The sequence below is a fragment of the Artibeus jamaicensis genome, unplaced genomic scaffold, assembly GCF_021234435.1.
Source record: "Artibeus jamaicensis isolate MK-2021 breed Jamaican fruit bat unplaced genomic scaffold, CSHL_Jam_final contig_452, whole genome shotgun sequence".
Taxonomy (NCBI): domain Eukaryota; kingdom Metazoa; phylum Chordata; class Mammalia; order Chiroptera; family Phyllostomidae; genus Artibeus; species Artibeus jamaicensis.
The window spans coordinates 244,050-271,182 of record NW_026521837.1 but is presented as its reverse complement, the minus strand read 5'-3'; the positions used below and the strand labels follow the sequence as shown (position 1 = coordinate 271,182).

At 39.7% G+C, this 27,133-nt stretch overlaps 1 protein-coding gene across 1 annotated transcript in view; it reads left to right on the top strand.

Annotated features, from left to right (window-relative positions):
• PLAC8 (placenta associated 8) overlaps positions 1–27,133 on the top strand; it is a 31,701-nt gene that overhangs the window by 930 nt on the left and 3,638 nt on the right. The window contains exons 2-3 of the mRNA XM_037154822.2: positions 18,805–18,933; positions 20,507–20,631. Of these exons, the coding sequence (XP_037010717.2) occupies positions 18,834–18,933; positions 20,507–20,631 (225 nt within the window). The 5' untranslated portion in view covers positions 18,805–18,833. The remainder of the gene's footprint in view (positions 1–18,804; positions 18,934–20,506; positions 20,632–27,133) is intronic.

Sequence of the window (27,133 nt, the reverse complement as noted above, 5' to 3'; positions counted from 1 at the left end):
TTGCTTTTGTTTTTAGGTGTGGTTGTTAATAACTATGAGTTTGCTGTCCTTTCACTTTTCATCTTGTTTATCTTCTTTTTCTTAGGTAAGTCCCTTTAACATTTCATATAATAAGGGCTTGGTGATGATGAACTCCTTGAATTTGATCTTATCTGAAAAGCACTTTATCTGTCCTTCTATTCTAAATGAAAACTTTGCTGGATAGATCAGTCTTGGTTTTAGGTCTTTGGATTTCATGACTTGGAATACCTCTTTCCAGCCCCTTCTTGCCTATAAGGTCTCTTCTGAGAAATCAGCTGACATTCTGATGGGAACTTGTTTGTAGGTGACTGTCCCCTTAGCTCTTGCTGCTTCTAGGATTCTCTCCTTCATTTTAATCTTGGCTAATGTAATGATGATGTGCCTTGGTGTGTTCCTCTTTGGGTCCACCTTCTTTGGGACTTTCTGAGCTTCCTAGACTTCCTGGAAGTCTATTTCTTTTGCCAGATTGGGGAAGTTCTCCTTTATTATTTGTTCAAATAAGTTTTTCACTGGTTGCTGTTCCTCTTCCCCTTCTGGTACCCCTATAATTTGGATGTTGGAATGTTTAAAGATGTCCTGGCGGTTCCTAGGCCTCTCCTCACTTTTTTGAATTCTTGTTTCTTCATCCTTTTCTGTTTGGTCATTTTTTTCTTCCTTCTGGTCCACTCCCTTGATTTGAGTCCCAGTTTTCTTTCCATCACTATTGGTTTCCTGTGCATTTCCCTTCATTTCAATTAGTTTAGCCTTCATTTGTTCCTCTAATTTGTGACTAAAACCAACCAGTTCTGTGAGCATCCTGATCACCAGTGTTTTGAACTGTGCATCTGATAGGTTGGCAATTTCTTGCTCACTTAGAGTTATTGGCTCTGGGGCTTTGAATTGTTCTTGAGCCATAATGTTTTGGTCTGTTTGCGCCTATTACATATGAGGGGCAGAGCCCTAGGTGTTCACCAGGGTGGGGCCACTCAGGTTGCTGGGTTATAATGCTGTATGTGGGGTCAGGGTCAAAGAGGGGCAATAGTGGCCCCCTCTGCTGCTTCCTGCCACTGGGGCCTACACGGTCTGTCTCTCTGTTCGCTCCTTCACCTGGTTTATCTGCTCGCGAATGTGTGACCGCAGTCAGCCTGCCACCTTGCGCCCTCACTGGGTTTGCCCATTGCTACCCCACACCTGGGATCTGGCCACGGCTGCCTGTGTGCCTGGGTGGGTCCAGCAGATCTTTCCTGCCTGACCCCGCTTGGCCACTGGCTCCGTCCCCCTTACCAGTCAGGCTGAATGGTTTGTTGTTTTCAGACTTCTGTATAGTTCAGTTTTCTGTGTTTTGGTGATTAAAACTTTGTTGTCACAATTTTTTTAAATCATCATGATCTGGCTACTTGTTATATTTCCTATTTATAGTTAGGTTGCTATTGGCAGTATTACCAAGGCAGCTGTCAGTATTTTCACTGTTGAGGGAATGATTAACTTCGCAGTTTTATGGTTTAAAGAAAGCGGGATGGTTTAAAGCGGCGGGATGGGGGAGGAAGAAGCTTCTTTTCCTCCCTTTAACTTCCAGGTCGCTAAGGCAAGCACATTTGTTTAAAATAGTACCTTAAAAGGAGGTGGGGTTGAGAGGTGGCATTTCTAATGTCTGCATATCTGGATTTACAATTTCTATAATGTACATTTGTTCATTTATTGTTTTTTTAACACCTATTGAGCATCTACTCTGTTCCAGGCACTGTACTATGTGAAAAAGATGAATGGCCAGCACCTATAGAGCTCAGGCTCAGGTAGAAATAAGGGACCTGAAAACAGCTCACCTTAAAAACCCAGTCCCTGGTTGGGGCACATGCATAAAGCAACCTATGGATGTTCCTGTCATACATCAGTGTTGCTCTCCCTCTCTCTCTCCTTCCTTTCCCCTCCCTCTAAAATTTGTAAATATAAGTAAATACGTATATAACCAGTACCAACTAGACATCTTCAGAGGACTTAATTACATGTGGTTGCTGCACAGGGATGCTACTGGTCCACAACTTTCAATAAATAAATAAGTATAAAGAAGTTCAATATCACCATGATTATTTCGATCAAGAATTACATTTATTTGGGGAAGGAGATTAATATTTTTCCAAAATCTTTACTACCAGTTTTATCAGTGCCCTAAGTCAGTGCTTAGTTTACCTCCTGAGAGTTAACCAACTCTAAAAGCACTTGAGTGTGTTAACAAAATGCAGAGGAAACCTGGAGGCCTGAGCAGGCACCATGGTTGTCCATAAGTTTTACTGAAAAGTTAGCACTTAAGTCTACATTGAAACTCACTTAAGTTTTACTTTGGGGAGAGAAAATGAAGACAAATGTGTATGAATTTACTGGCTGCCCCTCTTACTTTATAGACCCTGTTCTAGAAGAGTTCCTCTGGATACTTTTGGAAAAAAGAAATATTTTATAAGCAAGTGTTTGTATAGGATGCTGCCTTTTTCCTAAATTAAATTTGTCATCACATTAAGTGTTTTATGGTGACCAGATAATCATATTTCCATTGATGTTTTGAGACCCATTTATATCAACTAGAGCACTCACAAATGGTTTTGCTATCTCTTATAAAATACTGAACAGGAGTTACTCAAGTTACAGACTCCACCCAAATTCAATATTCTGGATGTTATGATAATTGATCTTATGGTTAAGGGCTGGCACTGCCTTAACCCTCTTTACTTCCATCATCAGTACAGTTTGGGGACAGAGCTAGAGGGGACTCTTTCCCTACACACAATAAAACAAACTTTAAAATCATTTAACACACTTGACTGCTTACAAAAAAAATTAAAATAAAATAAAGCCCTTTTGAGATGTTTTGTACCAAAGTGGGTGCAGCCATTAGCTATATTAAATCACCAGGTAAGTGTTCTTCAGCCCATATGTCTCTAAGGACCGGTAATTCCTATTCAAATTTAATGTTAGGACTTTAAATTTGAATACAAGCAAAATTTAAAATACAATGCTATACTTCATTGGTTTTCTGGTTCTTTTAGCCAAGATAGTACATCTGAGACATCTACAGGCCTGCTATACTGTTATTGTGACCAGATACCAGATATGCTAAGCATGGGTAGAGTTGGTGATACCCCTGGGTGTTCCTCTCTGCTGAGCTCCTACTGGAGACAGAGAGTTCCAAGAAAGATATGGAGACACAGAATAAAGGCAAGACTTAAGTCTGAGGAATAAATATTTGCCTAAGTGAGAAATCTGATTTTCACTGAGGGTTTTCAGAATAGCTGCATATAAATTGAAACCTGTAAGATAACCCAAAAGACTCATTCACTTAACCAATAATATTTCAACCTTTAATTCTGCAGACAAATATAAATTGTAGGATGAGCAAGAAGAACTCAAATTAAACTTTCTTAGAAAGGCTCTTTCTTCCCCTTCACACCAGTTCAGAGTCGTGATAGGGGTCTCAACAAATCAGACAGTAATTGTGAGCTGAAGCACAATGATTGGATACCACTTCTCTTTAAAAGAGATATTGAATAAATACTTGCTCCCCAATTATAACACAGCAAGAGAAGCATCCTTACCTGCACTGTAGGAGAAATGGTTTTATTGCCACATTTGAGAGTATCCTCATGAAAACATGGCCTTGCACACAAAGTTTTTATTTTATTAGGCTAAATGGAAGGACATGTACCACTAGTGTTGGTGGTGGTTTGGTTTGTATGGTTGATTTACTAGAGATTTCTTCTTTTGATATTTTTATGACTTTTTTAGACTGTCTTCATTGATCATGTTATTTCAGCTAGAATTTTTAAATTATCATGTTTGGGGTGAAAATTTAAGTGGTGGGGGAAATTAGATTTATGTAAAAGACTTAAGCTCCACTACTTTAATACTCAAATCATCATTTTAGATAGACTTCCTTTAATACAATGATTCTCAATCCTCACTGCACCTTGGAATCCAGGGAAGCATTAAAAATACTAACTCCAAGTCCATGAATCCCTTCCGACCAGACCAATGAATCCCAAGCCGAATGGAGAAAGGTAAACTCATTACATGACCTAAGGCTCTGTATTGCAATTCTTTTATCTCTGTTGACCAGGAAATTACACTATTTAAAATTAGACTCCACAGTGTTTCACTGAATGCTTGTTGTCACAATGGGTGGGTTTTTTTTTTAACAGCTGATATAAAAGCTGTCCAGACTCTATGATATGGAAGTAAGGGACTTTTATCAGCCACACCTAATTCCTAAGTGCCTGCACAAAATGTACTGCTTAACAAAACACCATCAGCTTGTTTTAAATGGGTCATTTCAATATCTATGGTTGCCTGTGTTGGTTAATTTTTTTTTCTAAATTTCCCCACTGGCCACCTGCTAAGAGTTTTAGAACTGGTTTCTGAGGAAAAAAACAAAGGCTTCTTGCAGGTATGCCTTTAGCTCACCTCCACGTTGAATTAAGCGAGCCTCTCATTAGTTCCCCTCCATGCTACTAGAGTGGCCTTCTGTTTGGCTATGCTGTCCTGGTTGCAACTTTAAATTTTTTAAACAATGCATTTGCCTTATGTGTCTTTTCTTCTGCATACTTGTTCCTGTGTATAAGAAGCAGCCCTAGTTGGGAATCTGAACTCAGGTTCTTGCCCAAAACTTTTAATATAGCCTCTCTGCGGCCCAATTCTTATCAAACCTCAGCCAGTGAAAATATTATTCATAGAGGATTGTCAAAGAATATTCATCCATGTGTTTCTTTGAATAATCTGATTTTTAATCTTGAATCATCCCAGATTATCAGAGAGGGAAGTACTTAGTTGGGATCATTTTAGCTTCCCAATAGATCGCCTTGGGTGATTGCACTCCAGCCTCGGGCTTCAACTCTACAATTAGGAAACGAGTTCAGGAAAATCACGGTTCTCTTTATTGTAGAGAAATTGTTAAAGGCCTTCACCATTCCATGTCACAATTGTTTTGAGGGCCTTAATGAGAAATTTCTCTGGGTCTCAATCTGTTTTTACTTTATGGACATTGTCAATCTCCTAAATATTTGTGTTCCATCTTCACTTTGCCTGGTAGGAAGTTCAGAGTCTAATTTGCAGCTCAGGTGTCTAACACTGTGGGAACTTTAAGGCATGCACTAAATTTGCCCCAGGCTTTATTGTCCCTGTGTTTAATTTCTTCATTTTTCATTTTATATCCTGTTACTATATACATAAATTTGTAAACTGTTCAAATCCCTTAACAAGATGACAGCATGAGTCAGAGTTACTCAGTCTTTACACTATTGGGCCAAATAATTCCTTATTGACAGGAATAAGCGGGTAGGAATTAGGGGGAGGAGGCATTCCTGGTGTCTACCTACTAGAGGCCAGTGCCAGTTCCTCTCACCTGCTACTTCAAGTTGTGACAATCAAAATGTCACCAGATGTCACCAGAAATTACCAAATGTCCTCTGGGAGAAAATCACCCTGATTAAAAATCACTAGTATAAATGATTAAATAAACTGGTATTATCATCTAGAAAAGAAGAGTTTTCTTCAACCTTCTTAGGGTCCCTGGCAGGGTCTAAAACTTAGACTGAGAAAGACAGATTAACAGGAGAAAAGGCTACAAATTTTACAGAATTTTTACATATGCATGGGAGCCTTCATAAGAGAATGAAAGACCTGAAGTGACTGGGGCAGGAAGCTTTTCTACCTTTTAGACAAAGAAACAAGAAATGTGAAGAATTGACAAAACAAGGCACTTTTCCTAAGGGTACTAAATGGCAAAGAAATAACATGATTTGCTTATTCACAGCCCTGAATTTCCTGTCTCTGGTGATAAGGATGCCTTCCTCCTTTCTGGTTCAAGGATAATTCCTTTCACAGAAGAGGTTTATCTCTTGCTTTCAGGGAAGAAGGGTAAGGGTAGGGAGGTCAGAGTGACTTTCCTGCCTCTGCTTTTTTCCCACACTCCTTCAGTTTAAGGTATTCAACGTGCCAAGTTGCCACATTTTAAGGTAGCATGTCCTAAAACCCTTCAAGGGCTTAGTATTTTTTAGACTATGTGCAGGTCACTTCTTTGGGGACACAAAGATAATGAAGCCCAGTCATTCCCAGCAGAAAAAAACAACCAACAAGCTAAAAAGAAAGAAAGAAAGCATAAGTTTTAGAACACACATATCTAAATCTTACATCTGAAGTTAGTATAGTCATGTGCCACATAACATTTCAGTCAACAGTGGACTGCATATATGACAGCGATCCCAAAAGATTATAACAGAGCTGAAAATTTTCTGTCACTTAGTGTGTTGCTTAGAATTGTAGCAAAACACATTACTCACATGTTTGTGGTGATACTAATATAAACAAACTTGTGCTGCCTGTCGTATAGAACTACAGTACATACAATGGTGAACAGGACATAGTACTTGACTGATAATAAAGATAAATGACTGTGTTATTGGTTTATACAGGGTCCAGCACTAATAACACCCCGTTTTTATTACAAAAAAGTTTTAAAGCATATAGTTCTATAACATAACAATATCACACTCAAGCATACCATATGACATTTTAAGTGAAATGTTCAAATTAAAACTATAAATTATTGCACCCATATTATTATCTTAGCAACCACACTCAAGCAGGCATTACTTCTGCCAGACCCTGTGTATTATTTACTATGCTACACTTTTTATCACTATTTTAGAGTGTACCCTATTTATAACAGAAATGTTTGCTGTAACACAGTATGCTGTGTTATGCCAGCAGCCTCATTACATCTCCTATTCACCACATCTCTTAATTTCATCATTTTCTCTTGTATTTGATTTAGTGTCACATTGTTTTGTACAGTTACATGCTGTACAGGCTTATAGCCTAAGAACAATAAGCTATACACACTATAGAGCCTAGGTGTGTAGTAGACTATCCCCCCAAGGATTGTGTAAATCGCTTGATGATGTTCAATGACATCGCCTAATGATTCATTTCTCAGAACATACTCTCATTGTTAAGCAGCACATGACTGTATAGCTTCTTGTAGCTTTCTCAATAACCCTGGGAAGAAGGAAGGTATGATACCATCATTGTCATGTAGAGCAAAGGCACTGAAGTAGCCAAGTATCAATGCTATGTTTAGAGCCCAGTGCCCTAACCTCAAGCTCAGTAGTTTTCCCACCACATCATAAAAGTGATGAGCAAGACAAAGGCAAGAGGCAAATCCAATTTGGAGGATTAGAAATGGCTTCCTGGAGAAGGTAGCATTTGAGATGAGATGTTAACAGGTAAAGAGAGAAACAGGAGGCAGGAACTCATAGAAGGAACAGTGTAGAGGGAATGCCTTAAGAGTAGTGATGAATCTTATCTGACCAATGAGGGGGAAAAATGGTAATCAAAGGACTAGAAAAATAGAGTGGATCATGTAAGCAGCTTCCTAGTTCAAGCCTAGAGGGCTTGGGTGTGAGAAGGTAGTCTTCCCCTCAAACTCTATATGCCTAACACCAGTTTAACACATTATAATATAAAAGTAGAGAAGCTTAGTGACTTCCGTCATTACCAGAGAGATTAGTGATAGCAGAACAACAATGGAGAGATGGAAGGACCCAATTTATCTTGTGTTGTTTATCCCTACCTTGACCCCAAATTAAACATTTTAGTGAACCAAGATCCCTTTACTTTCTTGGTGAAAGGAGCATTATTGGACTTCCCTGGTGTCAGATTCTCAGTTTTGCACTATCAAAAACATAAATACTATCAAGAGATCTTCTCATTTAAGTATTATCAGGCATGAGTATAGTTTTTAAGATGATGTAAAATGTGTTTTGAGTGACACTTTTTAATAGAAATAATTTCACTTAAATTAGGAAATGCCATACTTTCAACTATGCATAAATCATATTTTAATTTTCTCATAAGATTAACCAGAGAAAAAACAAACAGAAGTTTCATGACACGCACATCTCATATAGGCACCCAGGGAAATGACTGACTCTTAGAGGTGGCTTAGAATACAGGCTTCAGTACCATCTTCAGGCTAAAGAGAGAAGTGGGGGCAATTCAGGGGAGATGACCAAGGACACAAGAGTAAGGTTTGTTATGCAGTTTTTAGTCTGGCACCTTCTCCATTGCTAAGAGTTTTTTGAGATTTAGAGTCATCCTTCTCTTCTTGGAGCTACAGAGAGAGACAGCCTGAGGAAGGAAGATTTCTTTCATCTGTGAATTTCTCTGTGGTCAGAGTTTCTCCTATGTCTGTCTGCTGTTTCTCAAAATAACCAGATCACAGTTCCCCTTATGCCAAAGAGATATATTTTGAGACAGCATTTTCTGGTCTACATCATAACTGGTATGCTAGGCAGGAGAAACTGAGTATGATGCAGAGACTGCAGATTTCTTTAATGACACCCACAGGTGCTGGGGAGAAGGGGCAGGGGACAGCTGCCTCCAGATGCATACTCAGACCCAGAACAGGTCCATGGTGGGATTTTGGGTGCTGGAGAAAAAACTGCAAATGTTTTTTAAAGCAGGGTCTACTCTCTGACAGAGGGACAAAGGTGTAATGCCGCTGTAATGAGAAAGTATCGTAAGAGCAGGCAACTCCATAGAATATAAAAGAACTTATCAAAGGATAATTCACTCACAGGAATTTGGGGTCAGAGCAGAAACTACACAATGCAGAAGTCTTCCCAGATTTTTACCCTCTAGAGGCTTATGTTGCATTACTTTTTAAATAGCATAACTCAGGTACTAATGATTGACAAGACAAAGGGACAGGGGGCAAACCTCCTGGTATTGTAATAGATGATTATTTATAATCAATACTATTCCCAATATGATATTTATCTCAGTTGTCATGCCATCCCAGCCATTATTACTAACAAAAAATTTACAGCTACAGTGTAAGGAACCCAGATAATGAACTAGGAAGCTCTGCTATGCCTGCTATGGACAGTGAAGTGGGTCAAAAGACACAATGTGAAACTTAAAAACTGAAATGAAATCTGGGACACAGAGATGAAGTTAATTTTGCTCACATCAACATGTTATACAGCTTACTCAGTGACTTTATTTATTTTCTTGTTCCAGAAACAGACTGCATATAACCCATGGGATTATTTGGTAGGAAGCTGAAAGCCAGGGAAGGTGGAGAAAAGAGGAGAAAAGAAGCGATACAAATAGAGGGAATTAAGAGCATTGGGAAGGCCAAGGCGAGTGATAGGGATCTTGCCTGCTTCCATCAGGACAGCTCCAACTGACTGAGAGCAGGACAGCCATAGAGGACCTGGACTAGTCCGTAAAACTCCTTCCAAAATGACAGCAGATTTGGTTAGAATGAAAGAGTGTGGACCTTGGTTTTCACTTGCTTGTCTTTGACGCTGGATAAGGGCTGCTTAACTTCCTCAAGCATGGGATTTCACCCCAGCAGAAAAGATTGAGAACAGAATTTGTTAGAATGGAAACTGGCAGTAGAAACTGCTCAAGAAATTTCAGGGTTTTTTTCCTTCTTCCAGTAATAAACAAATCTGTGTTCCCAGAGGAAATACAATAATTTAGATAGAAATCAATTATTGCTGACATTTGGGTTCTTTGGCCTCTGGAGGAGTGAGATAGAGTTTCCTGTGCAAGCTAAGGAAGAGGCATTGTTTTGGCTTCTCCCCACCACTTCCCATTCATGTAAATGTGGGAGCAGTGGGTAAATGCTCTCACATCAGTATCTCATACAAAAGTCATTCCCCCTGCCCTTCAGGTAAAATACAGAACCTCCAGTGAAATTTGAATTTTAAATAGAGAATGAATAATTTTCAAGTATAGGTATGTCTAAAATTTTGCATGAGGCAGTTATTCAAATTTAACTAAATATCCTGTATTTCTTTTTCCTAAACATGGCAATTCTATTTAATCATTTAAACATAATTTCTGTTCTTCTCAGTCTTAAATCTTGGTTTCTGTTTCCTAGGTTCTTTAGCAACCTATGGTTAGAAAAAAGACATTAGCATTACCAAGTACTGGTGAGGATGTGGAGCAACTGGAACTCTCATACATTACTGATGGCAGTGTAAATTGGTACCACCACTTCAGTACACTGTTTATCACTATCTATTAACCCTAGGACCCAGCAATTTCACCACAATTATAGACATAACAAATACATGCATAGTCCACCAGAAGACATGTACAAGAATATTCACAGCACCACTATGCTATTCATAATAGTCCAAACTGGAAGTAACACAATGGTAGAATGGATGAACAATTGTGGTATATATTATATGGCAATAAGAATGAATGAATTATTGCCACATCCAACATGGCTAAATCTCACAATCATAATTTTGAACAAAAGAAGCCAGGCACAGGAAAATAAATCATGCACATCATTGTATATATATATATATATATATATACACACACACAGGCAAAATGAATCTCTGGTGTTACAAGACAGGGTAGAGGTTGCCTTTGGGCAAAGAGCTGGGCTCCCTAGGAGACTAAGAAGGGCTCCTGGGATGCTGGCAACATCCTGGTTCTCGAATTAGGTTGTGTTTACACAAAATGTTCACTTTGTGAAAGTTCATCAATCGCACTTACAGTTTCTGCTTTATATTGTACAATATATACAGGGTGGGCAAAAGTACATCCATAGTTGTAATACAAGTAAATGATATAATAATTAATGAATAGTAATACAAGAATAAACTTCATGTTTTGTATACTCACCATGGGAAACCTACTTTTGCCACACCCAACACATTGCACTTCAATTAAAAGTTTACTTGAAAAGGAGAATAACAGTAAAACTGGATAGATTAAACTGTTGACCTGGGAACAGTGAGCTGAAGGAAAAGAGAGAGGTTAAAAGCTGGGTGGACCTAGCAGGACCTGCCACACAGAAGAGGCATTTCAGGATAGGATGTGAATGAATCCATGGGGATTCTGGAATCATGTAATGATTCCTGAGTCCCAGCACTTGATTTTGAACATTTCTGAACTCAGAAGCAATATGTTAGTTTTCATTCCTCAGAGGAACTGCTTTTCAGGCCTACTGTAGGCATGACTTAATGCATCTGCTGGGAAACTGAATTAGACAACCTTTAGGATCCCTCCTGATGCTCACATTTCACGGTGCTCACGTTTGATGTTCTCTAAATCATGCTTCCTCAACTCAGCACTGTTGACATTTGGGGATAGAAAATTCTTTGTTGTAGGGGCTGTTTTGTGCTTTGTAAGATAGTTAGCAACATCCTTAGCTAGATCCCACTAGATCACAATAGCATGTCATCCCCAGTTATGACCAAAAATGTCTCCAGACATTGCCAAATGTCTCCTGGAAATTAAAATGATCTATTTCAGAACCAATCCTCTAAACCTGTATTGTGGAATTCTAGGGTAAGTTTTTGAGTGACTGGCTTCAGGATATTAAAAATAATACATATATAAACACATAAACAAATACATAAAAAGAAAGCAAAGTCACAAACCCTGCACCTTCCAATAGTCCTAAAATTTACCTGAGAAGGGACACTCTAGGTAGGTGCTTACTTCTTATTCCTGAACAGGGATTGCTCATTTCAGCTGGCCAGGAACTGTGATTCATGCTTGGTGGAGTTCAGCGGGAAGAACAGTAAAGGCTTTGGAGTCCCTTACAACTGAATTCAAGTTCCAGCCCTGACACTCTGTCACTTTGGACATGTGACTTGTTTTTTGCTTCTTTCCCTTTCTTCTGTAGCCTTGTAAAAGAACTACCCACATCTCACAATATCTAAGAGTATAAAGGAAGTAAGTGTGGGCAGAGGGATAGTATTGTGTTTCCCTCTGGAGCCAAGTACTCTCTTTTATTTAACGAATATTCATAAAGCACTTACCTTATACCAGACACCACCCTAAGGGCTTTTCAAATATTGACTCATTTAATCCTTCTGACAACTTTTTGAGCTATGTACTGTTAATACCCCATTTCACAGATAAGGAAACTGAGGCACAGGAAAGAGAATAGGAAGAGGAGGAGGGACCATACTCAATGTTTGAGACAAGCCTCATTTTCTCATCTGTAAATTAAAGAGGTTGAACTAGCAATAGTCATTTTTCCTTGCCCTTGGCACTTAACCTCTCGTCTGCAGTAAAAAGAGTATTACCAGCTTTAATTTCCTGAAAGCTCTGGTCTGCTGTGAATATTCAATAGAGATCAGTGTTATCTGGAGATCAAACATAAAAATGCTAGGAAAAGTATATGGTCTATACAAGGGCAATCCACTGTCCTGCTGGCAACATATCACACTCAGGTTTTTTCCATCAGCTTTCACTGGCACTTAGACTTTCTCTGGTGTATATAAGGCAATTTACAGTTTTCAAAGTGTCTTACATGATCTTATTTGAACCTTCCAAAGACTAGCAATGACTAAATCCAAGTCTCCTGACTCCTACCCCATTGATCATCTTATCACCACACTGTCATTCGCCTTCTGGGTGCTGTGTTCCCATGGGGTTTTCCATACCATTAAATTAGGCATAGGTCCTGCTACTTAGCAACATTTAGTTTAAAATACACACAATGGTGCATATGTCAGATCATTGGCATGTTACAGGAAACATAATGCCTAATAGACATAGTTTATTGACATAATCTCATCACATTAACACAACTCAAGAGAAAAGGCATACTATATTTATTTTAAAGATGTCAAAACTGAATCTCAGAGAAGTTAGTTTACTTGTCCAAGGACACACAGAGGGTAGAAAATCGATTTGAAGCCAGTTTTTTAAAAAATTATTGTTAAAGTACAGTTGTCTCCATTTTTCCCCCACCAATCCCCACACCCCAGCCATCCCCATCTCCCACCCTCAATCCTACCCCACTTTCTCCATGTGTCCTTTCCTGAAAACCCTTCCCTCTTTTCCCCCCATTATCTTCTCCCACCTCCCCTCTGATCACTGTCAGTTTATTCTTAATTTCAATGCCTCTGGTTATATTTTGCTTGAGTGTTTGTTTTGTTGATTAGGTTCCTGTTAATGGTGAGATCATATGGCATTTGTCTTTCACTGCCTGGCTTATTTCACTTAGAGCAATGCTCTCTGGTATCATCCATGCTGTAAAAAAGGGTAGGAGCTCCCTCTTTCTTTCTGATGCATAGAATTCCATTGTGTAAATGTGCCATAGTTTTTTGATTCATTCATTTACTGATGGGCAGTTAGGTTGCTTCCAACACTCAGCTATTGTAAATTGTGCTGCTATGAACACTGGAGTGCATAGGTTCTTTTGGATTGGTGTTTCAAGGTTCTTAGCCAGGTTTGTTTATATCCATGGCTCCTAATTACAATCTAGGCTCCGGTTAGTCATTGTGAATCAGACACCTGCAACCTCAGCACTACCTGGGAGTTTGTTGGTTTTTTTCTTAAATATATTTTATTGATTATGCTATTACAGTTGTCCCATTTTCCCCCCTTCACTCCCCTCCACCCTGTACACCCCTCCCACTCATATCCCCCCCCCTTTAGTTCATGTCCATGTGTCATACACATAAGTCCTTTGGCTTCTACATTTCCCATACTATTCTTACCCTCCCCTGTTTATTTTCTACCCACCATTTATGCTACTTATTCTCTGTACCTTTTCCTCCCTCTCTTCCCCTCCCACTCCCCTGTTGATAACCCTCCATGTGATCTCCATTTCTGTGATTCTGTTCCTGTTCTGGCTGTTTGCTTAGTTTGTTTTTGTTTTAGGTGTGGTTGTTAAAAACTGTGAGTTTGCTGTCATTTTACTATACATGTTTTATATTTCTTTTTTCTTAGATAAATCCCCTTAACATTTCATATAATCAGGGCTAGGTGATGATGAACTCCTTGAACTTGACCTTATCTGAGAAACACTTTATCTGCCCTTCCATTCTAAATGAAAGCTTTCTGGGATAGAGTAATCTTCGTTGTAGGTCCTTGCTTTTCATGACTTTGAATACTTCTTTCCAGCCCCTTCTTGCCTGTAAGGTCTCTTCTGAGACATCTGCTGACAGTCTGATGGGAACTCCTTTGTAGGTAACTGTCCCCTTATCTCTTGCTGCTTCTAGGATTCTCTCCTTCATTTTAATCTTGGCTAATGTAATGATGATGTGCCTTGGTGTGTTCCTCCTTGGGTCCAACTTCTTTGGGACTCTCTGAGCTTCCTGGATTTCCTGGAAGTCTATTGCCTTTGCCAGATTGGGGAAGTTCTCTTTTATTATTTGTTCAAATAAGGTTTCCACTCATGGCTGTTCCTCTTCCCCTTCTGGTACCCCTATAATTTGGATGTTGGAATGTTTAAAGATGTCCTGGCTGTTCCTAAGCCTCTCCTCATTTTTTTTGAATTCTTGTTTCTTCATCCTTTTCTGTTTGGTCATTTTTTTTTCTTCCTTCTGGTCCACTCCCTTGATTTGAGTCCCAGTTTCCTTTCCATCACTATTGGTTTCCTGTACATTTCCCTTCATTTCAATTAGTTTAGCCTCCATATGTTCCTCTAATTTGTGACTAAAATCAACCAGTTCTGTGAGCATCCTGATCACCAGTGTTTTGAATTGTGCGTCTGAAAGTTTGGCTATTTTTGGTCACGTAGAGTTATTGGTTCTGGGGCTTTGAGTTCTTCCTGAGCCATAATGTTTTGCTCTGTTCGCACCTGTTACATATGAGGAGAGGAGCTTTAGGTGTTCACCAGGGCCACCCAGGGTCACTGTTTGTGATGCTGTATGTGGGGGCAGGGTCAGAGAGGGACAATAGTGGTCCCCTCTGCTACTTCCCACTGCTGGGGCCTGTGCGGTCCATCTCACTGCTCGCTCCTCACTGGTTTTTCTGCACGAGAATGTGTGACCATGGTCAGCCCTCAGTGGGTCCACCTGCTGCTACTCCACACCTGGGATTCACCCATGGCTGCCTGCACACCTGGGTTGGTTTGGTGGATCTTTCCTGCCCAAACCCACTCTGCTGCTGGCTCTGCCCCTCTTACCAGTTTGGCTGAAGTGTTCGTTGTTGTCAGACTTCTGTACAGTTCAATTTTCTGTGGTTTGGCTGCATTTTTGTTGCTAAAACTTTGTTGTTTTTAAACTTGGTTGTGAGAGAAGGTACAGTGTTTCCACCTATGCCTCCATTTTGGTGGAAGTCTCGAAAATTCTTGATAACAGTATCAGAGGCACCTTTCCAGGTCAGTTCAAAGTGCCTTGGCTCTTATTATTCAGGAACTTCCAATCCTTTTTGTGCTAACTCAGCTGTTGGTGGAAATCTATTGATAACAGCCACAAATCTCAGAGAAGACATCAATCCACAAGAGGACCAAGACAAGGAAAAATTTAAAAGATGAATTAGCCCTGGCTGGTGTAGCTCAGTGGATTGAGCACGGGCCTGTGAACCAGACAACCACAGTTCGATTCCCAGTCAGGGCATATGCCTGGGTTGCAGGCCAGTTCCCTGCAGGTCAGTTCCCAGCAGGTGAGGCACAAAAGGCAACCATACATTGATGTTTCTCTCCCTCTCTCCTTCCCTTCCCCTCTAAAGATAAATAAATAAAATCTTTAAAAAAAAAGATGAATTAGGAAGAACTGAGAAACTGAAATGACATATAAACATAGCCACAAGAGCTGGCTGTATCAGAATTGCCTCTTAAAAATTTTACACAGCCAGGGTCCACCCCAGGCTACTCAGTCAGAAGCAAGAATCTGTATTTTTTACCAAGCACTAAAGATGAACCTAGTGCATAGCCAGGATAGGGAAGAAGCGTGTTGATAGAACCTCTGACTGGGGCCATCCCTGTCAAGATGGTGGAGGAAGACTGAAGACAGCAAAGCTCAGTGATTATGTGGGGTGAGGGAATTGACTTGCATCTGAACTAGTCAAGGGAAGTGTTGAAAGTGAGCAGGGACCAAGGACCAAGACTACAGAGCACAGCCATTATAGTCAGATTGAAAATACTAAAGAAGAAAGTTTTAACATTGGCAATTGGGAAACCAAGCACATTTTCTCTCTTGAGAGTACTGACTGAGTAGGAGCTCATGAGACTTCACCTGATTACTGGATGAAATATAAAAAGTCTAGGTGCTACTTTGAGAGACACTATCTCCTGGTGGTTTCACAACCAGTGGGTTTTTCCGCAGAAACCTGAAGGCTCTTTTTTCAGATTCTGACCTGACACCTTCACAAAAGGAAATTGAATGTTGTATTTTTTAAGTAATCTACATCTTCCGTAAAACTCTAGCTATCAAGACCTCACTAACAGGGACTTCCGCCAAGATGGAGGCATAGGTGAAAACACTTTGTGTCCTCGCACAGCCAAATCTAAAAACAACAAAGTTTTATCAACAATAAACATAACCAAACCTCACAGAAAATTGAACAATACGGAGTCCGAAAATAATGAACTGCTCAGCTAAACCGGTGAGAGAGGCAAAGCTAGCAGTGGAGCAGGTGGGGCAAAAAAGATCCCCTGACCTGGGCAGTGCACAGGCAGCTGAGGGTGCGGATCCCAGGTGCGAGCTAGCTACAGGTGGACCCAGGGAAGAGGCACGGCTGGCTGTCTGTGGTCGGTGGCGCATTTGCGCACAGATAAACCACTGAAGAGGCGAGCATTGAGACAGATTGTGCAGGCCCCTGTGGCGCAGGGCAGCGGGCTGGCACATTTGCACTCAGATAAACAGGCAGGGGCGAGCGGTGAGGCAGACTGGGCGAGTGGAGAGGACCACCATTTCTCCCTCTATGACCCTCCCCCCACGTACAGCATTACCACCCAGCAACCTGGGTGGCCCCACCCTGGTGAACACCTAAGGCGCCTCTCCTCATATGTAACAGGCACAAACAGATCACAACATGGCTCAAGAACAACTCAGAGCCCCAGAGCCAATAAATCTAAGCAATGAAGAAATAGCCACACTTTCAGATGCACAGTTTAAAACACTGGTGATCAGGATGATCACAGAACTGGTTGGTTTTAGTCACAAATTAAAGGAACAAATGAAGGCTAAACTAATTGAAATGAAGGGAAATGCACAGGAAACCAATAGTGATGGAAAGGAAACTGGGACTCAAATCAAGGGAGTGGACCAGAAGGAAGAAAAATATGACCAAACAGAAAAATATGAAGAAACAAGAATTCAAAAAAATGAGGAGAGGCTTAGGAACAGCCAGGACATCTTTAAACATTCCAACATCCAAATTATAGGGGTACCAGAAGGGGAAGAGGAACAGCCATGAGTGGAAACCTTATTTGAACAAATAATAAAAGAGAACTTCCCCAATCTGGCAAAGGCAATAGACTTCCAGGAAATCCAGGAAGCTCAGAGAGTCCCAAAGAAGTTGGACCCAAGGAGGAACACACCAAGGCACATCATCATTACATTAGCCAAGATTAAAATGAAGGAGAGAATCCTAGAAGCAGCAAGAGATAAGGGGACAGTCACCTACAAAGGAGTTCCCATCAGACTGTCAGCAGATGTCTCAGAAGAGACCTTACAGGCAAGAAGGGGCTGGAAAGAAGTATTCCAAGTCATGAAATCCAAAGACCTACAACCAAGACTGATCTATCCAGCAAAGCTTAAGCTTTCATTTAGAATGGAAAGGCAGATAAAGTGCTTCTCAGATAAGATCAAATTCAAGGAGTTCATCATCACCAAGGAGTTCATCATCACTTATTATATGAAATGTTAAAGGGACTTACCTAAGAAAAAGAAGATAAAAAAAATGAACAGTGAAAGGACAGCAAACTCACAGTTATTAACAACCACACCTAAAACAAAAGCAAACTAAGAGGACAGCTAGATCAGGAGCAGAATCATAGAAATGAAGATCACATGGAGGGTTAGCAACAGGGGAGTGGGAGAAGGAGAAGGGGGAGAAGGTACAGAAAATAAGTAGCATAGACAGTAGATAGAAAATAGATAGGGGAGGGCAAGAATAGTATGGGAAATATAGAATCTAAAGAACTTGAGACACGTGGTCATAAACTAAAAGGGGAATGGTGGGGGAGAGGTGTGCAGGGTGGAGGGGAATGGAGGGGGGGAAATAGAACAAATGTAATGGCATAATCAATAAAATAAAATATATATATATATATAAAAAAGACATCACTAACAATTACACAATGAATGCTGACTTTAGTTAGAAGCATCTGTTTAACAACAATTTTATGGAAAAGTAAAGAACTCTTTCTCAGAGTTCTCTTAAGAAACAACTGAGAGAATGCCTGTGGAATAACTTTGTAAAAATTTATTATAATTGATATTAAATAGAAACACTTTTAATAACTGAAGTTCAGTAGAGCAGCCTCTGCCTTCAAGGGAAGCATCAGACACATGAAACACCAAGTTGAGTTAGAGATCTCGAGGTTGTGATCAGAAATGGTCTGTGCTCCCCAACTCGCTATTTTGACTTGCTCTGTACAGGAAGTTCGTCCTTGCCCCTTAGAAGAAAACTAGGACAATTTCTTGATTTTTTTTTGTTACATCCTAAATAATAAAGTCCTGTGGTTAATTCTAGAGTAAAAACAAACAAAAAAACCAACCAAACAAAAAGAAACACTTCAAATGCAAAATAGACATTTTTAGAATGCTTGCCTTGAAAATAGAAAAATATATATCATATTGTTGAGTGACAAGGGGAAAAAAACAGAAAGCCTAAGAAAAGAACTTTCATTCTCTTTGCTTTATGGTTTTAATTTCCAGATTTCAACAACAGCCTGAAAAGGTAATGCTAAGTTAGTTGAGTGTGAGCACCCTTAATAAGAAGAGGTGTGATGAAATGTCTTCTCAAACTGGTATCTACATTATATCCCACCAATACAGTTAAGTGTTTAATGCTTTTTTGGTTTTATTTTTACAGGCATTGCCCTTTTGAAGTTACCCTTAAAAATGAATCCAGTTGTTTCACAGCCAAGATATGGTGCAGGGGGTACGATGGCTAGTGACTGGCAAACTGGCGCATTTGACTGCTGTAATGACATAGGGATTTGTAAGTGCATGTAGTAATTCCTTTCTCCTTGACTACCAGTAATAATGCAGATTACTAACTTAATAAAAATTGTTTATCCTGTAACTGAGTTCCATGTTTTCTCTAACTCAGAAGTCACAAGCTGGAAACCCGTGGTGGACTTACTCACTGGATGATGTGTTTTGTTTGGCCTATACGTAATGAGCTCTCTTGATGTACTAATTTTAATATAGTAGAAAACATTAAAAAATCAGATTTACACAAAAATCTAGCTTTCCAATCTACATTTCCAGCTTCTCTTGAAGACATTTGAAAAATCAGGAAAGATGAGTCCTCACTCTCATGTGGCAGAGGTGAGCTGCTACTGAGTGTTAGTCAACCCCATTAAAAAGGATATTCACGATGTAGTTTGCCATGCTTATATCCACCATCCACCATTCGGGGGGTTTTCCAACCTATTTAATTCATTTATTTTCCCTGCCTGACCTTCAGTTTGTGATCCTTGTTTATACTAATCAATCACCTCTTTTTAATTTTTTCACCTCTTTAATATCATGCACGTTCTTGACATGTTTCTCCAGTTGGTTGTTTATGTTTTTCTTTTCCTACAGTGCTGACTCTGTATTTTCTGGCTTCAGTTATACTCTTGTGGTTGTTCCATTTCAGGAAGCCCTGTGGTTTTTTTTTTTATTTGACTGACTTCTGATTCTTTTACACTACCAAACACACTTTTGTGTGAGAAAAATTTCCTTATTTCAGAGTCTATTGCCATATGAGTTGCAGATACTCTCTGTGTGGCACATCTTTCCAGTATCTTTGAGAAACAGCCCCTCCTCTTTTTGTTTTTCTTACTTTTATAAATATGATGGAAGTCCCAAGATCACTGGAGATAGCCCTTTGCTTAAAACAATAAATAAAAACAATAAAACAGACTTTCTTATCTTATCAAGGGTACAGCAGTACCAATACTCCACCCCAGAGCTTTCCAGAATAGACTTTTACTAAGAGAATGTTAGTTTCCTGTTTGTTGCTATTTTATTAGGCCCTTTTTGTGTCTCAGAGATTCTTTAAAGTGAAATACCAGTTAGATTTATGTGCTTTTGATGCCAATATCCCTTTACTTCTGTTTGCCTCTACCCTCACAGTGATAATAAGGCTCTACATTTTGCCTATACGACCATATAGAATCTATTCCCTATTGTTTTTCTCATGTGGGCACTAATGATTTCTCCACTCACCCATTTCTCACCTTTAAGACCCTCCCATGATTTTCAGAGGGCTTTTCACATGTCTGATGCCACAAGCTTCCCATGCAAGCATGACCCAAATGTAAACAAGGGCAGGGAAGAATGGTAACTCTCACATGCTCAGATTGGCAGGGCAGAAATTTTTACAGTTAACTCTGACCTGATATGATGACATGAACATTTTTTCCAACTACCAGACACTGGGGTCCAGAAGCAAAGACCCCAGATGACCACATTGTTATCTCAGAGGGTTCATTAAGGCCATTTCCCAAGCTACCATCTACTTGAGGTTTAGTGGAAACTGATAACTTTCACTAATTCTCCTGTGTGGTCTCACCCTCACTCAGGCCTCTGCGGGACTTTCTTCCCTCTGTGCCTGTCATGTCAGATTGCCTCTGACATGGATGAATGCTGCCTGTGTGGGGCAAGTGTCGCCATGAGGACCATGTATCGAACCCGATACGGCATCCCGGTGAGTCACCCAAGAGTCCACTGCAAGGTGGTAGCCCAGATACCCAAGGGCTTCCCTTCAGTCTGACAGATTGCCATGATTGCTCCTTCTCACCTTCATACCTTAACCCAGTCTTTTCTCCACTACCATCCTAAATTTTGAAGTGATTTACAGGAGTATTGCGGTTATGTATACTTTGGAATATATTAGTAATAAAATCTTTTATTGACCCAATAGACGTGTCTCTGAAAAAGTTGCTGGGAGTGACCAGCACAAGACCCTTAGCCTCTCCTAGCTTTACTCAGACAGGACCCTGCACTTCTGTAGGGTGGGTGATAGTTTTTTATAAAGCCTTGAGTAAAAATGAGTGTGTGATCCTCTCAGAGCTGGCACATTTACCTCATTGGTAAGTCATTAGCTAGGGCTCATTTATTAAAAAGCCATATTAAGCACATAGAACCTCGTAAAATCATAAGCTGGTGTTCATTTATTCAACAGGGATTTATCGAGTGCGTGCCAATTACTATTGCAGATGCTAGAGACACATCAGTGAATAAAGGAAATCAAAACCCCTGTCTTCATGGACTGCACATTTTTTTTGTTGTTTTTTAGGCTTTTGTAACATAATTTCAGATTTAATGAAAAGTTGCAAAAATGGTACAAAGACTTCCTGAATACCCTTTGCCCATGTTTCCAACATATTAAAAATTGGCCACGCTTGTTTTATTTTTCTCTTTATCTGTTTTTTCTGAATTATTTGAGGGTGGGTTAGAAACTTGATGCACTGTTACCTCTATTTCACTGTATTTTTTTTTAATTTTATTTATTGATTTTTAGAAAGAACTGAAGGAAGAGAGAGAGTGAGATGGAGAAACATCGATTTGTTGTTCCCCTTATTTATTGCATTCTTTGGTTGATTCTTGTATGTTCCCTGACCAGGTTTTCAACCTGCAACCTTGGTGTATCAGGACAATACTCTAATCAACTGAGCAACCCAATCAGGGCTATTTTAGTGTATTTCTTAAAAACAAGGACATCGTGCCCTGGCTGGTGTGGCTCGGTGGATTGAGTGCGGGCCTGCGAACCAGACAATCGCGGTTCGATTCCCAGTCAGGGCACATGCTTGGGTTGCAGGCCAGTTCCCCAGCAGGGGATGCATGAGAGGCAACCACACACTAATGTTTCTCTCCTTCTCTCCTTCCGTTCCTCTCTAAAGATAAATAAATAAAATATTTAAAAAAAAAAAAAAAAAAAAAACAAGGACATTGTCACCCCGGTTGGTGTGGCTTAGTGGATTGAGCACCAGCCTGTGGACCAAAAGCTTGCTGGTTCAATTCCCAGTCAGGGCATATGCCCGGGCTTTGGGCCATGTTCCCTGGTGCAGGACATGTGAAAGGGAAACACACATTGATATTTCTCTCCTTCTCCTCCTTCCCTTCCCCTCTCTCTAAAAATAAATAAAAAATTTAAATGCAAGGATATTTTCTTACATAACCAAGAAACAATTATCAAAAAGCAGGAATTTAACATAGATATAATATTATAAGCTAATCTACAGATCTTATTTAAACTTTACCAATTATCCCAAGATCATTTTTTAGATGAAAAGAAAACCAATCTGGGATTGATTACACATTGTGTTCAGTTGTCACACCTAGGTCATCTCCTACAATGAGAACCATTTCTCAGTCTTTCTTTTCTTTTAAAGGAACACAGATCAGTTATTTTTTAGACTATCCCCCAGCTTGGTTCGTTAAATGTTTCCTCATGACTAGACTTAGGTTGTACATTGTTAGAATAAACTCCTCAGAAGCTATGCTGTGTTTGCCATACATCATATCAGGAAACACATGGCTTCAACTCATCATATTAGGGGCAATGTTAACTTTGATTACTTGGTTGAGATAGTGTCTGCCAGGATTGTCCACTATAAAGTTGCTATTTTCCCCTTTATAATGGGTAAGGACCTTGTAGGGAGATGTCAGTATCCTGTTCATCCTCTAGTTCTAATATCCATTGAAGATTCTTGCCTGAATCAGTTATTTCTATCGTGGCTGCCAATGGTAGAGCTTATGCTCCAATGGGAGAAGATAGTTACAATGTACCTGAAAAAAAGTACAATATGTAGAATGGTGATAAGTGCTAGAGAAAAAATAAAACAAGAGGAAGAGAGTGTTGAAGTTTCTAATTTTAAATAGGTTATCAGGAAAGACCTCAGTCAGAAAGTAAAGACTTAAAAGGATGACAGAATAACTCATCTGGGAAAGGTCCAAGCAGAAGAAAGACCTAGACCCAAGGCCTTGAAGTAGAATTTACCTGGAATGTTCTAGAGACAATGGGGATGAGGAAGAGTGTGTGAGGGTGTAGAATAGAAGAAGATGACGTCAGAGCATTAGTAAGGAATTTGCAGACTATAAGAACTTCAGCTTTTACTCTGAACTGGGAAGTCATCAAAATGTTTTAAACAAACACATGACATGATGGGTTCTTGTCCCTGAAAACTTACCTTATTTTGCCACAGATAATGCTCACTTTTTTGCCCACATTTTTTAGGGAAAAATAAGTATGCAGATTACACATGGGTGCGAAGATTACTCACCATGGGTGTAATAATCTGCACAAAATAATGTGCACAAAAATGTGGGCATACATTATACAGGGGAGCACCATTTACCCTAGCCTACACTCTCATTCATTTTGTTGCAACATACCAAACTTCTGCTCCTTCTTGCTGTAGGTTCTCTGCACTTTCTGGTCCATACTCATCTTCCCTAAGAACAGCACCTTCATATCTTCAGTTCTTGGTTCTGAACTATACTTTCTGAAAGGGGAATCTCATCGTTACTATATAAAGAACCACTCTCCCTCTACTCACATGACTATGTTATCATCTGATTCTCTTCACAGTATACTTATCACTACCAGAAACCATTTTATTTATCTGTTTATTGTCTATTCCCCTTCATTAAAATGTAAGCACCTCAACAGCATCAATCCTACATCTAGAATAGTGCTCAACATATAGTAAGCACTCAATAAATAAATATTTTTGAATAAACAAGAAAAAAAGAAATAATTCAGTCAGTGAAAAACAAACTCTGATTCGTACTTATATGTAGAATCTAATGAAAAAATAAGCTAATCAGCAAAATAGAACCAGAGGCATGGAAACATGGAACAAACTGACAGCTGTAAAAGGAGGGGGAAAAGATAGGGACTAGTTGAAAGAAGGTGAAGGGATTAGTCAAAGAACATATGTGCATGACCCATGGACATGGACAACAGTGTGGGGACTGACTGTGAGAATGGGGAGCAGACTGGGTGGAGAAGGTCAAAGGGGGAAAATTGGAACAACTATAATAGCATAAATAATAAAATATTTAAATTTAAAAAATTAAGAAGATAATATATTGAAAAGGCTTAGCACAGAGCCTGTCAAGTAATAAGTGCTGAATAAATAACTGCTACTATTTTTGTTCTTATCTCAGAGAATGAGTCAGCTGTTTTCTCAGAACAGGGATGTGTTCAGGACCCTGGCTTCATGTGTCCCATGTGCTTACTCAGTTCCTGGCTTTCTCAGCATTCCCTGTGGCTCTTGAGTGTGCTCCTCATAAGACAGCATAACATACAAGTTCTTCACTTTGTGACTGAACCATAAACTTCCTGAAACTACAGGCAAACTGTCATGTGTATGTAGTTAGGGTAGGGATGTAAGGTGAGGTCCCAAAGTGGTCCCTGATGACAAAATGGTATAGGAGAAGGGGTGCTTAGCTGTGTGCTGCAGATAAACGTTCTGAGAACAGCTCAGTAAATAGCTATTTTTTTTTACTTGCTAGTAAATTATTTGGCAGCATTGGTTTTCTCATGTGTCATGAGGAAGTAATAGAAGATGGTCACTTTCTAAGGTCACTTTCTAGGTCTAGAATTCTATGATATAGTACATTTTCTTGGCAAACATTAAATAAACATATTTATAGACAGTGTGTCTCTGTTATTCCTCTTTTAACATAGCTTGAAAATTGTAATTCCCAGGACTAATTTGTTTAATGCAAGCTTTCCACTTTGTTTCCCTTTTACATCTATGCAAACTTTTGAGGGTCTGCTACACTGCAGGCTCTAACTGATCTGCCCCTCCCTTCATGGGCACAGCCAAGACAGCATGGCATCTTCTAGGCAGGCAGCAGCACAGCCTCTGCAGGAAAGGAGGAGAAAGAAAAAAAAACAACTGCTGATTACCGTGTGCTAGGATAGGATTTTGACATATATTTGCTCATTTGCTCATTTACTACTTACAAACTCTTTGTGGAGCAAGAATTGTCATCTCTACTTTATGGATATGGAAACCAGAAATAAGACAGACTTATAGTCACATGGCACAGAAATATTGGAAGCTGGGCTCAATTTATTCTAACTCCAAACATCTGTTTTTTTCCACTTTATCATCCTGCTTTCCTGAGTAGATGTGCAGTCAGTCATGTGCCACATGTTTTTCATTTTCAGCTGAGTCAATGATTCTGAAAATAGTACTCATAACAAGACTTCTTTTTTAACCAGTGAAGTACTAGCCCAGTGTAACCAAATAGAGTAGTGAATGTGGAATCTTTATTTCTTGCACCCATTTTTCTGGAATGGCATTTGTATTCCAGTCATGGCACTTGTACCCCTTATTAACTTCAGCATAACACAAACTTACAGTTCATTTGCTTTCTCTTTGAAAAAAAGAATGTTTTTTTCTTCTCCCTAGTTTTATATTATTAAAGAGACTTATAATCATGGTGTGTTTTCCACTGATTTCTCTAGGTTTCTCAGCCAATAATAGCAAGATTTTTCTCCCTAAAAACTACCTGAGGTAAAAGAGAGGCATGCACATAATAGAACAGAAAAGTAATTAGACCCTATTAAAAGAGAATATTTTCTTCTTTGTGACATATAATATGTATTCAATAAGGGTGGTTTAATGGAAGTTTAAAAGATAAAAGTAATAAAAACTAAATGATGAATTAAAGATTAAAAACGCAAGTCCTATGAGGAAGGGTTAAAGGAATTTGGATTACCTATTAGGGAAAAAGAGAAAGCCACAAGATTGAATTGTCTACAGGCTAAATATCCATTCTTCCATCCAATGAGGGCCACAACATTAGAATAATTTTAACTTGCTATTTATTTGTCCTCTTTTTGTCCCACATACTTACTCTGTTAGATGAGAATCAAAAATCACTGTAGAAATAATTTTTTTCATAAAAAATAGAATACTTATGATCCTGACTTCTGCCAAGGTGGAGGCATAGGTGAAATCACTGTACCATCTTGCACAACCAAGTTTAAAAACAACAAAGTTTTAGCAACAAAAATGCAGCCAAACCACAGAAAATTGAACTATACAGAAGTCTGACAACAACAAACCCTTCAGCCAAACTGGTAAGAGGGGCAGAGCCAGCAGCAGAGGGGGGTCAGGTAGGAAAGATCCACTGAACCGACCTAGGTGCGCAGGCAGCCATGGGCAGATCCCAGGTGTTGAGTAGCAGCAGGTGGACCCACTGAGGGCTGACGGCACTCACACATTTGCATGCAGATAAACCAGCGAAGGAGTGAGCAGTGAGACAGACCACACAGGCCCCAGCGGCAGGAAGCAGCAAGGGGACCACCATTGTTCTTTTCTGACCCAGCCCCCACATACAGCATTACAACCCAGCAACCTGGGTGCCCCCCCCCCCTGGTGAACACCTAAGGCTCCTCTCCTCATATGTAATAGGTGAGAACAGAACAAAACATTATGGCTCAGGAAAAACTCAAAGCCCCAGAGCCAATAACTCTACGTGACCAAAAATAGCCAAACTTTCAGATGCACAGTTCAAAACACTGGTCATCAGGATGCTCACAGAACTGGTTGATTTTAGTCACAAATTAGAGGAACATATGGAGGCTAAACTAATTGAAATGAAGGGAAATGTACAGGAAACCAATAGTGATGGAAAGGAAACTGGGACTCAAATCAAGGGAGTGAACCAGAAGGAAGAAAAAAATGACCAAACAGAAAAGGATGAAGAAACAAGAATTCAAAAAAATGAGGAGAGGCTTAGGAACAGCCAGGACATCTTTAAACATTCCAACATCCAAATTATAGGGGTACCAGAAGGGGAAGAGGAACAGCCATGAGTGGAAACCTTATTTGAACAAATAATAAAAGAGAACTTCCCCAATCTGGCAAAGGCAATAGACTTCCAGGAAATCCAGGAAGCTCAGAGAGTCCCAAAGAAGTTGGACCCAAGAAGGAACACACCAAGACACATCATCATTACATTAGCCAAGATTAAAATGAAGGAGAGAATCCTAGAAGCAGCAAGAGATAAGGGGACAGTCACCTACAAAGGAGTTCCCATCAGACTGTCAGCAGATGTCTCAGAAGAGACCTTACAGGCAAGAAGGGACTGGAAAGAAGTATTCCAAGTCACGAAATCCAAAGACTTGCAACCAAGACTGATCTATCCAGCAAAGCTTTCATTTAGAATGGAAAGGCAGATAA